The 13,542-nt window shown below is 41.7% G+C and overlaps 1 protein-coding gene across 1 annotated transcript in view; it reads right to left on the reverse strand.

Moving 5' to 3' along the window:
- Positions 1-528: 528 nt before the first annotated feature.
- Positions 529-13,542, reverse strand: part of BLOC1S5 (biogenesis of lysosomal organelles complex 1 subunit 5) — an 83,519-nt gene continuing 70,505 nt past the window's right edge. The window contains exon 5 of the mRNA XM_040432110.1: positions 529-1,096. Coding sequence (XP_040288044.1) covers positions 920-1,096 — 177 coding nt within the window. The 3' untranslated portion in view covers positions 529-919. The remainder of the gene's footprint in view (positions 1,097-13,542) is intronic.

Genomic DNA, 13,542 nt, shown 5'->3' on the forward strand with positions numbered 1-13,542 from the left:
GGGCTGCAGTCTAAAACAGGGTAAGGAACTGTCAGCATCATTTATGTCATGTTTTTGGGATAGACACTATCATAGAGTTCATATTTTCTTCTCAAGTGGTGTCTAGCAAAAGCTGTATCTTTATATTTTAATTTACCACAAAAATGAATAAAGGGTCTCAAAAATGACTACATAGATATGACAGCAGTCGTCTGGAACCTAAGGGTCTCTAATGACGCACTATATATATATATTAAAAAATAAATTAAAAAATGCTCTCAACCAGCAAGGAAGGTGGTAGTTTGGTCACTATAATGAATTGAAGTTACAGAAATTTTTAAATAATTACTGCATCCACGGATGCATATGTGGACCGCAGTACAGAAATTAAAGAGGAAAAAAAGGTTTTCCGTGAAGCAGGTAAAAGACTGTGGAATAGTGTGCAGTTGCAACAACAAATTTACATTAATCTTTATGTACAGTAGACCAATAATATCTCTGTGAAAAAAGCAACGTGATTCATGTGTACTCGCCAAAGGCTTTTTTTTTTTCAATAAAAGACTTCTAATTTTTCTTAGCTTGCTTCTTTCTGTACCACGTTATTTTATTGCCGAATTACTTCTAAGGTAGAACAGGAGCTAGATATTGCTCACAGTGATATTTTTACAGTGTACAGCAGTGTTTACATAAAACAGATCAAATACAAAGGTGATAACACTAATCAAGGAACAAGCACAAACACAAGACCAACCATCCATGATAAAAAGCATACTATACATAGATACATGAAGCTCCTGCACTGCTCAGTCTTATTCTAGATCTTGATCTTCCTCAGGCACTTGATATATGAGGTAATGGATTCTCACCGCTGCTGATAAAAGAATGGTAAGCACGCCTCTATGGATCACAGGCATGTTTTATGAAGTGCATAGGGTTGTTTTTAAAAGGAAGCCATTTTGGAGAGCTCTCTGTCCATCTCTGCGTATTGTTCCTTTAGACGCAATACGGCTTTATTGTGCTCCTCGTCTATTGCCAAACGTCTCTGCTCCTGTTCCTTCATGAACGCTTCCCACTGCGAGCGAAAGTTCTCATGTCTAAGTTGGGCTGCTGTCTTACTCTAAAGAAAAAAAAATAAAAGAAAAATAGTTGGTAGAATGCAAACCACAGCCACATCCATACTGCTGCATCGATCATCACTGGTCCAAAAGGTCAAGGAAAATGTTTTTCTAACTTCTTATTTCTGTACGGTCACGTCCAGAGATAGTGGGACAGAGACACAATCTGAAACATCAAGATGTGACTGAAGTGTAGGCTTTTAGCTTTAATTCAAGGATTGCATTGACCATTTAGGAATGACAGCCATTTTTTAACATAGTCCCTTCATTTATTACAGGCTGAAATATAACTCGACAATTGACCGATAAGAGGTTTCATGACCCAGTTTGGCCTGTATTCCCCGTGACAACAATTCTTTAGCATCACTTGTGAGTTTGGTTGTGCCATTCCTCAGTTGGAATGTATGAATAAATTGACGACTGTTTCGAGTTGGTGTCAATGCACACTCTGACACTGTCCAATCAGTGCTGACTGTAGGGACACAACCCTTTGACAAGGGGAAAGTGACACCAAGTTGTCAATTTATGCATATATTTCTATTGAAGACTAATACAGAGTTCTGCAAAAAGATTCCCCACTTGTATTCCATGGGGAATACAAGTATTTATATCAGGGGAGCTGACAGGTCCTCTTTAAAAGAGGAAGTCCTGCCAAAAAAAATCCCAAAAAGTCTGATCTCCAACCAAAGGGCTCTACAGAGCACTCAAATCCCTTTAGTACTGTATACTTACCTGTTCCCCACTGCACACCGCACTCTGGTCCCAACTTGTCAACTTTCGAGAATGGACAGGGGTCATGTGTGGCACTGCAGCCAATGACTGGCCGAGGAACACAGGAGCCAGGTGGGTGAGTGGTGGGGAGCAGGTATGTATCCCTCCACAGGGCCAGCGGGGAGGAGGGTTCCCCAAAAATGTTTCCCAGCTGGACAACCCCTTTCACAAACAGCTCAAGGATATATTTTTTATATTTTTAAGGTATAAGTGCCTTTTTTTATACAGGGATTCAAGATATCCTACTTTACCAAATATGACCCCGGGAGAGAATCTGCCAATCTCATAGGGACCCTGCCAACTAAATATTTTAGGATGTTTGGTGTTGGATTTGCACACGTATTTTCACTCTGTCCACATGTTATTTTAAGGTAAGTTAGTAAAAGTAGGGCGATGGTATTTGCAGCTTATTTATGCATCCCGCAAAATGGTAATTTTGTGTTCAGCCACAGGTATACAGCCACCTTCTAAGTAATATATGCATGCATGTACAGTGTCATGTCCTTCCAAAAAAAACTGGTGATTTAGAACCAGAACATTTTACCGATTGGCATAATATGAAGAAAAAGAAGTGAGGATGGATCCGCAACAGAGACATCTTTCCTTTATTAAAACACAAGGAGAAAACTGCACTGTGTGAACAAGATCTAGACGTCCCTCGACAGTATAACGAAGCTACGAGCAGTGCCTGGTAACATTTGGCAGACATATTGTGTCATCTGCGTACATTGTGCCACTCACTACACTTCTATGGCCACACTTGTGTACACAATCAAGTCCAAAGTAACTACGTAATGCAGCCCTTGGATCAAAAATGTGTAAGCAAGCATTAACAAGGCTCTGTGAACAAACAGGTTTGCCATATACGTCAGGAAATGCTCCAGCTGTATACACCAAGCATATGGCCCTGACACATGCCATACAATTACATACATCAGCTAAATGACCCCCACTATATAACAAAAACATATACTACACAGCATTGGTAATTATTTTGCTCGTAAGACATGATATGCACGGATGGAAGCTGCAAATCCCTATAATAGAAAACATTTGGGATATTAGTACATTTTTCCGAAACGTAAAATACACCAAGTTATAAGTGGTGTCTTCTTATTAACATTGATATTTGTACAGAATAACAATTTTCAGCCTTGGCGAAGTTGAATCTTCGAAAGGAGTGCTTCAGACAGTTTTGAAAACAGCAGGGGCTACGGGTTACACGGTCCTTTTCCAAAGTTATTTTGTGCAGTGACCTTTCTAAGCATTTTCCCCTATTTTTCAGTAAACAGAGGGGGCACTGTACGAACCGCTGCTGTGGGCTTTCACCACTACAGTCTTGGCCACAGACTGAAGACCACTGTTGATTTTTAGTGGGAGTGTATAGGTCATCGTGGTTTCCCGCTCTTGAGGTTAATACAAACAAGTAAGGTTTAATCTTCTTAGTTTAAAGAATTAAAATATACCCATCATTTAAGGAAAGCAGTTTTGGCAGTTTCCGAATGGCCCTAAAAAGGTTACAAAATAAATTTAGCGTGCTGAAAAAAGCAGAGCAGCTTTAAAGTAAATGTTGTGTGTCAAGACTTTTCCACAGAGTCAAGTGTCTGAAGTAGGTAGGACATATGTTTATATTGAGTACATGAGAATTAGGGATGAGCGAATCGACTGCGGATGAAATATCCAAAGTCGATTCGCATACAACTTTGTTAGAATACTGCATGGAGCGGGCGCTTCGTACAGTATTAGAATGTATTGGCTTCTATGAACCGAAGTTATTACTTTGCGAAGTCTCGTGGGACTTTAGGTAATAACTTCAGAAATTTATTTCTACTGTTAAAAACCTATTACCGAACTCTGTTTCGGTTTCAGGTGGTACCTTAGAACCGAACCCGAGTTCGGTAAAAGTTTTTTTTACAGTAGAAATTAATTTCTGAAGTTATTACCCGAAGTCCCGCGAGACTTCGCAAAGTAATAACTTCGGCTCATAGGAGCCAATACATTCTAATACTGTACGGAGCGCTCACTCCGTACACTATTCTAACAAAGTTTTATGCGAATCGCTCATTCCGAATGAGAATATTCACAAAATGTCATGGGCAGATTCAGCACAAGGGACACGTTATTAAATCAGAAGTGAGTTATTAGAAGATATGGGGTTCACAAAGATCATCAAACCTCATGAACTTCCCTTTACAGCCATTTTCATGCGCACCTACCAAGAGCCATAACTTTCTAATTTTTTGTTGATATAACTATCTGCTCTTGTTTTCTTATGGGAAGAGTTGTTCTTTTTAATAGCACATAATGTATCTCCTTAGGGTGGAACTGGGTTGGCTTTATTTTTACAGTGCTCAATGTGTGGTAAAAATGGGAATTTAGAACAATTATAGCGATACCAAATTTATATAGTTTTAGTTTTACTACTTACATTTTTTTTTTTTTACATTTTCTGCACTATAAGACAGGCTTTTTCACCCAAAAGTCAGGATTTCAGATCAGAATACCTTTAGGGCCACCTGCGCAGAAAAACCGCAGCATAGTACAGTATCAGCAAGTGTATAAGATTACACTAATCTCACGTATACTTGGTGGATTATTTCCGTGTGGAAATTGGCCTGCCGTGGGGATTTCCAAATCTGTAGCATGTTAATTACGTTTGTGGTTTTAGCTGCGGATTTCACCCTTTTCCAATGAAGGGCGAGAGTGGAGTTTGCTGTGGATATGGTGCAGAAACGCACCGAAATTGGCATGTGCAAGTGGCCTTAAGTCTCATTTATGATGTTTTAAAAAGTCACAAAAAAAAAAAGAAAGGTCGCATCTCCACGCCAGGCAACCCCCAGATGTATTTTTACAGACACAGGCATACACCACATTGCACTTGTGAAATATTTTTACCATGTGCCATTTCATAAGTTTAGAGCAAAAACAACCTTAAAACGAAGGCTACTTTCACATTAGCGTTTTTCTTTTCCGACATAGAGTTCCGTCACAGGGGCTCTATACCGGAAAATAACTGATCAGGCATATCCCCATGCATTCTGAATGGAGAGTAATCCGTTCAGTTTGCATCAGGATGTCTTCAGTTCAGTCATTTTGACTGATCAGGCAAAAGAGAAAACCGTAGCATGCTACGGTTTTATCTCGGGCGAAAAAAACTGAAGACTTGCCTGAATGCCGGATCCGGCATTTTTTTCCATAGGAATGGCATTTTTTTCCATTCAAAATACCGGAATGCCGGATACGTCCTTCCGGTCTGCGCATGCGCAGACCTTTAAAAATGGGAAAAAAATAAATACTGGATCCGTTTTGCCTGATGACACCGGAAAAACAGATCCGGTATTGCAATGCATTTTTCTGACTGATCAGGCATTTTTCAGACTGATCAGGATCCTGATCAGTCTGAAAAATGCCTGATCAGTCAGAAAAAATGACATGCGTTTGCATATAGTTTGCCTGATCAGGCAGGCAGTTCAGGCAACGGAACTGCCTGCCGGAATCAAACAACGCAAGTGTGAAAGTACCCTAACACCAAAAGTACCGCAAATGATAAATTCCCCCCTTTGTCTATTCGTATATGTATGAATTGGGGGGGGGGAATATATTAGATTTATCAAAACTAGAGGAAAGGAAAACTGGTTTAGTTGCCCATAGCAACCAATCAGATTCCATCTTTCATTTTCAAAGCTTCTTGGGCAACTAAGTCAGTTTTCCATTACACCAGTTTTGATAAATCTCCCCCATTGTGCTCACAAAGAATATGGCTTGATGATTTCACTTCCGTGATAAAGTACTTTGCACAGTGATGTCAGCACAGCAGGCTGTGGGTGAAGCATTCTACTACAAACGGCAAAGCCCCCCATGTCTCTGTTCTCTTCGGCATTTTCATCTAGCCAAACTCCATTTCTTCTTTTTTCCCCACATTCTGACTCCAGACTTTTAAGAAATGGCTCATGTATAATAATTAGTAACATCAGGCTTTGATAGATCAGGGTCTTATTATAAATATATGTTTGCTCAATATATTACCATTTACAAATTTTCTACATGACTATGAAGATAAATATGCAACAAGCTAAATTTTTTTTTTACATGAATATGCAATATTAATATAGAATATATACAGTCAGGTCCATAAATATTGGGACGCCGACACAATTCTAACATTTTTGGCTCTATACACCACCACAGTGGATTTGAAATGAAAGAAGTGCTTTAACTGCAGACTGTCAGCTTTAATTTGAGGGTATTTACATCCAAATCGGGTGAACGGTGTAGGAATTACAACAGTCTGCATATGTGCCTCCCACTTGTTAACCACCTCAGCCCCCTCAGCTTAAACACCCTTAATGACCAGGCCACTTTTTACACTTCTGACCTACACTACTTTCATTATTTATTGCTCGGTCATGCAACTTACCACCCAAATGAATTTTACCTCCTTTTCTTCTCACAAATAGAGCTTTCATTTGGTGGTATTTCATTGCTGCTGACATTTTTACTTTTTTTGTCATTAATCGAAATTTAAAGATTTTTTTGCAAAAAAATGACATTTTTCACTTTCAGTTGTCACAAGTTAGCGGAAAAATGATTTTTTTTTTTTTTTTTTTACAAAGTCTCATATTCCACTAACTTGTGACGAAAAAGAAAAACTTCTATGAACTCACTATGCCCATCAGCGAATACCTTGGGGCGTCTTCTTTCCAAAATGGGGTCACTTGTGGGGTAGTTATACTGCCGTGGCATTCTAGGGGCCCAAATGTGTGGTAAGTAATTTGAAATCAAAATCTGTAAAAAATGGCCGGTGAAATCCGAAAGGTGCTTTTTGGAATGTGGGCCCCTTTGCCCACCTAGGCTGGAAAAAAGTATCACACATTTGGTATCACCGTACTCAGGAGAAGTTGGACAATGTGTTTTGGGGTGTCATTTTACATATACACATGCTGGGTGAGAGAAATATCTTGGCAAAAGACAACTTTTCCCATTTTTTTATACAAAGTTGGCATTTGACCAAGATATTTATCTCACCCAGCATGGGTATATGTAAAATGACACCCCAAAACACATTGCCCAACTTCTCCTGAGTACGGAGATACCACATGTGTGACACTTTTTTGCAGCCTAGGTGGGCAAAGGGGCCCACATTCCAAAGAGCACCTTTCGGATTTCACCGGCCATTTTTTACAGATTTTGATTTCAAACTGCTTACCACACATTTGGGCCCCTAGAATGCCAGGGCAGTATAACTACCCCACAAGTGACCCCATTTTGGAAAGAAGACACCCCCAGGTATTCGCTGATGGGCATAGTGAGTTCATGGAAGTTTTTATTTTTTGTCACAAGTTAGTGGAATATGAGACTTTGTAAGAAAAAAAATAAATCATAATTTTCCGCTAACTTGTGACAAAAAATATAAAATTCTAGGAACTCTCCATGCCCCTCACGGAATACCTTGGGGTATCTTCTTTCCAAAATGGGGTCACTTGTGGGGTAGTTATACTGCCCTGGCATTTTCCAGGGGCCCTAATGTGTGGTAAGTAGGTAAATGACCTGTGAAATCCTAAAGGTGCTCTTTGGAATGTGGGCCCCTTTGCCCACCTAGGCTGCAAAAAAGTGTCACACATGTGGTATCGCCGTATTCAGGAGAAGTTGGGCAATGTGTTTTGGGGTGTCTTTTTACATATACTCATGCTGGGTGAGAGAAATATCTCGGCAAAAGACAACTTTTCCCATTTTTTTTATACAAAGTTGGCATTTGACCAAGATATTTATCTCACCCAGCATGGGTATATGTAAAATGACACCCCAAAATACATTGCCATGGGGTCACATGTGGGGTATTTATACTTCCCTGGCATTCTAGGGGCCCTAAAGCGTGAGAAGAAGTCTGGAATATAAATGTCTAAAAATTTTTACGTATTTGGATTCCGTGAGGGGTATGGTGACTTCATGTGAGATTTTATTTGACACAAGTTAGTGGAATATGAGACTTTGTAAGAAAAAAATAATAATTTCCGCTAACTTGGGCCAAAAAAATGTCTGAATGGAGCCTTACAGGGGGGGTGATCAATGACAGGGGGGTTATCAATGACAGGGGGGTGACCAGGGAGTCTATATGGGGTGATCACCCCCCTGTCATTGATCACCCCCCTATAAGGCTCCATTCAGATGTCCGTATGTGTTTTGCGGATCCAATCCATGTATCCGTGGATCCGTAAAAAAACATACGGACATCTGAATGCAGCCTTACAGGGGTGTGATCAATGACAGGGGGGTGATCAATGACAGGGGGGTGACCAGGGAGTCTATATGGGGTGATCACCCCCCTGTCATTGATCCCCCCCCTATAAGGCTCCATTCAGATGTCCGTATGTGTTTTGCGGATCCGATCCATGTATCCGTGGATCCGTAAAAAACATACGGACATCTGAATGCAGCCTTACAGGGGGGTGATCAATGACAGGGGGGTGATCAATGACAGGGGGGTGATCAGGGAGTCTATATGGGGTGATCACCTCCGTCATTGATCACTCCCCTGTAAGGCTCCATTCAGACGTCCGTATGTGTTTTGCGGATCCGATCCATCTATCAGTGGATCCGTAAAAATCATACGGACGTCTGAATGGAGCCTTACAGGGGGGTGATCAATGACAGGGGGGTGATCAATGACAGGGGGGTGATCAGGGAGTCTATATGGGGTGATCACCCCCCTGTCATTGATCCCCCCCCTATAAGGCTCCATTCAGATGTCCGTATGTGTTTTGCGGATCCGATCCATGTATCCGTGGATCCGTAAAAAACATACGGACATCTGAATGCAGCCTTACAGGGGGGTGATCAATGACAGGGGGGTGATCAATGACAGGGGGGTGATCAGGGAGTCTATATGGGGTGATCACCTCCGTCATTGATCACTCCCCTGTAAGGCTCCATTCAGACGTCCGTATGTGTTTTGCGGATCTGATCCATCTATCAGTGGATCCGTAAAAATCATACGGACGTCTGAATGGAGCCTTACAGGGGGGTGATCAATGACAGGGGGGTGATCAATGACAGGGGGGTGATCAGGGAGTCTATATGGGGTGATCACCTCCGTTATTGATTACTCCCCTGTAAGGCTCCATTCAGACGTCCGTATGTGTTTTGCGGATCCGATCCATCTATCAGTGGATCCGTAAAAATCATACGGACGTCTGAATGGAGCCTTACAGGGGGGTGATCAATGACAGGGGGGGTGATCAGGGAGTCTATATGGGGTGATCACCTCCGTCATTGATCACTTCCCTGTAAGGCTCCATTCAGACGTCCGTATGTGTTTTGCGGATCCGATCCATCTATCAGTGGATCCGTAAAAATCATACGGATGTCTGAATGGAGCCTTACAGGGGGTGATCAATGACAGGGGGGTGATCAATGACAGGGGGGTGATCAGGGAGTCTATATGGGGTGATCTGGGGTGATCAGGGGTGAATAAGGGGTTAATAAGTGACGGGGGGGGTGTAGTGTAGTGTGGTGCTACATATTACTGAGCTACCTGTGTCCTCTGGTGGTCGATCCAAACAAAGGGGACCACCAGAGGACCAGGTAGCAGGTATATTAGACGCTGTTATCAAAACAGCGTCTAATATACCTGTTAGGGGTTAAAAAAAATCACATCTCCAGCCTGCTAGTGAACGATCGCCGCTGGCAGGCTGGAGATCCACTCGCTTACCTTCCGTTCCTGTGAACGCGCGCGCCTGTGTGCGAGCGTTCACAGGAAATCTCGCGTCTCGCGAGAGGACGTGCCGGCGCGTCCAGGAGGAATCAATCAACCACCTCCAGGACGTGTCGCTGCGTTCGGCGGTCCGGAGGTGGTTAAGGAACCAAAAGTAATGGGACAATTGGCTTCTCAGCTGTACCATGTCCAGGTGTGTGTTATTTCCTCATTATCCCAATTACAATGAGCAGATAAAAGGTCCAGAGTTAATTTCAAGTGTGCTATTTGCAATTTGAATCTGTAGCTGTCAACTCTCAAAGAGATCCAAAGAGCTGTCACTATCAGTGAAGCAAGCCATCATTAGGCTGAAAAAACAAAACAAACCCATCAGAGAGATAGCGAAAACATTAGGTGTGGCCAAAACAACTGCTTGGAACATTCTTAAAAAAAAGGAACGCACCGGTGAGCTCAGCAACACCAAAAGACCCGAAAGACCACGGAAAACAACTGTGGTGGATGACCAAATAGGTAGGTTTTTGTGTGTCAAAGTCAACAATCCAGAGAAGACTTCACCAGAGTGAATACAGAGGGTTCACCACAAGATGTAAACCATTGGTGAGCCTCAAAAACAGGAAGGCCAGATTAGAGTTTGCCAAACGACATCTTCACAGTTCTGGAACAACATCCTATGGACAGATGATACCAAGATCAAATTGTACCAGAGTGATGGGATGAGAAGAGTATGGAAAAGGAAAGGAACTGCTCATGATCCTAAGCATACCACCTCATCAGTGAAGCATGGTGGTGGTAGTGTCATGACGTGGGCATGTATGGCTAACAATGGAACTGGTTCTCTTGTATTTATTGATGATGTGACTGCTGACAAAAGCAGCAGGATGAATTCTGAAGTGTTTCAGGCAATATTATCTGCTCATATTCAGCCAAATGCTCCAGAACTCATTGGACGGCGCTTCACAGTGCAGATGGACAATGACCCAAAGCATACTGCAAAAGCAACTAAAGAGTTTTTTAAGGAAAATAAGTGGAATGTTATGCAATGGCCAAGTTAATCACCTGACCTGAATCCGATTGAGCATACATTTCACTTGCTGAAGACAAAACTGAAGGGAAAAAGCCCCAAGAACAAGCAGGAACTGAAGACAGTTACAGTAGAGGCCTGGCAGAGCATCACTAGGGATGATTATTATTCTGTCCCATTACTTTTGGCCCCTTAACAAGTGGGAGGCACATATGCAAACTGTTGTAATTCCTACACTGTTCACCTGATTTGGATGTAAATACCCTCAAATTAAAGCTGACAGTCTGCAGTTAAAGCACATCTTGTTCGTTTCATTTCAAATCCATTGTGGTGATGTATAGAGCCAAAAATGTTAGAATTGTGTCAATATCCCAATATTTATGGACCTGACTGTATACTTTTCTTATGAAGCCAGAGATTAGTTACATTTTTATTAACTCCGACTCCCGGGCCGTAATGGCAGCCGTATTTTTATTTTTTTTGTAACTGAAATTAGGGTAATGCTAATCTTGAAATGACTTCAGTAAAAACGCATGCCCTGGATTTTCTACGGCACCAGCAAGGGTTTAAATGCAGAAAATGAATGGTAGAAGTACTGGAGGTCAGGGCCCTGACAACTCATATGGTCACATAAGCAAGTTTGCTCAATGCTCAAGTCACATTGGACGCTTGAGTGATTCATGTATTCGCCTATTAAGAACTCCGGGTAGTGCATAAAGACCAAGGCTGGTTTCACACGGGCGTTGCGGATTGGGGCCGGATGCGTTCAGAGTGCGTTCAGTGAAACTCGCACTATTTTGCAAGCAAGTTCAGTCAGTTTTGTCTGCGATTGCGTTTAGTTGTTCAGTTTTGATGCGTTTTTCACGCGTGTGATAAAAAACTGAATGTTTACAAACAACATCTCTTAGCAACCATCAGTGAAAAACGCATTGCACCCGCACTTGCTTGCGGATGCAATGCGTTTTTCACGCAGCCCCATTCACTTCTATGGGGCCAGGGCTGCGTGAAAAGCGCAGAATATAGAACATGCTGCGATTTTCACGCAACGCAGAACTGATGCGTGAAAAACAACGCTCATGTACACAGACCCATTGAAATGAATGGGTCAGGATTCAGTGCGGGTGCTATGCGTTCACGTCACGCATTGCACCCACGCAGAAAACTCGCTCGTGTGAAAGGGACCCAACATTAGTAAGCTTTACCTTCCCACTATGGCATTTTTCGGCATTCTACAACACATCTAGAATTTATACACTTAAATAAGTAACAAAAAAAATGAAAAAAAATAAGGTATTACAATGTTAACAAGAAAGGGAATGTGTGGAAAATGAAGACACCAAAGGGCAGCATGGGTTAACATGGAACGCAAGAATTTCCAGGCAAGTGTGCTATGTATCACTGATGCCCCCTGCTGGTAAAGATCAATGTTTTCCAGGGAAAAAAATAATATGTAAAAAATATTAATGTCCTATTCTTTAGTAAAACAGAATAAATGGAATTGCTATGTCACAACAATCTATAGATAAAAGACAATCGAATACTTTCATCATTAGGACATTCAATAGGTGATCTGATAACACTGATCATTCTTCTTACCCTAGGTTCACATTAGTATAAAGAAAGCGTTTTTTGTTTTTTTTTTGCCAGAAAGTGGCCGGATCCCACTGTAATCAATGGGGGTCCGGCGGTTCCGGGCATTATCCGGCTATGCCAGATACGGTGAACTCTGGCAGGCTACTCCTGTGAACGTAGGCTTAGTACATATGGTTGCGGTTCAAAGTCCTTTAACACAGCGGAGTTCCACCACCGCACAGATATCCAAAACAAAGTGTTTCAAGGACAACCTATTATTTTCATAATTCATCACTCCTTTATTTTATTAAAGGGGTTGTTGGAAACGAGCCGTGTATAATGTGATGGAAAAATGAATGAAGCCAGTAAAGGAGGCAATATGGACAATCACAATACATTAGTAGCCATCTTGTATTAACTTTCTGTACGTGTTAAATGCCATTTGCTAAAGTGAGACAACCCCTTTAATTAGTGCCAAACAACACAATTTTTCTAGCTATCATGCCACACATGTATTTGAGAGTCAGTTGGCTTAGAATAGAGATGATATCTAGTACATCAGAGTTTTATAAGGAGAAAATATGCAAAGAATGTGTTGATCGGGGATATCCTAGGTCAGTGATGGTGAACCTTTTAGAGACGAGTGCCCAAACTGCAACCCAAAACCTAATTATTTATCACAAAGTGCCAACACAGCAATTTACCCTGAATACTACAGTCCAGTATAGTCTATCTTTCATGTACTTTATTATTTAACTATAATAGCCTGCCTACATTCAGTGCGCTGCCTGGGCTGTTCATAGTGCGCCCTGCACTGATGAATGGCAGGAAAAGTCTAAGGCATATTGGTACACCATAGACTTTTTCCAGGGTGCGGGTGCCCACAGAGAGGGCTGAGTGCCGCCTCTGGCACCCGTGCCATAGGTTCGCCATCACTGTCCTAGGTGGAGGATAATGAGGATTAAAGGGGTTGTCTCATGAATTATAAATTTTTCAATGAATATTTTTGTAATTGCCTGTAATTAAAAATTATGTAGCCTTTGAAGTATTCAATAAAATGTTTCTGTATAGCCCCACCTATTTGTTCTTTTCTTTATTTTTTGATCCAACTCACTGGAGCTGGTCGCACATGCTCAGTTTAAATCTTCCAACTGCCACCAGCCATATATTCGGCTAGATGCTATAACAGTTAGGGTCTATTCACACGTCCATAATTTGGGTCCGCATCCATTCCGCAATTTGCGGAATGAGTGCGGACCAATTCACTTTCAATGCAGCTGGAACTGATGTGCATTTCTGGGATCCGTATTTTCGGGATCCGCAATTCCGTTCCCGAAAAAATTAGAACATGTCCTATTCTTGTCCGCAATTGC

The sequence above is a fragment of the Bufo bufo genome, chromosome 5 (assembly GCF_905171765.1).
Source record: "Bufo bufo chromosome 5, aBufBuf1.1, whole genome shotgun sequence".
Lineage (NCBI taxonomy): Eukaryota > Metazoa > Chordata > Amphibia > Anura > Bufonidae > Bufo > Bufo bufo.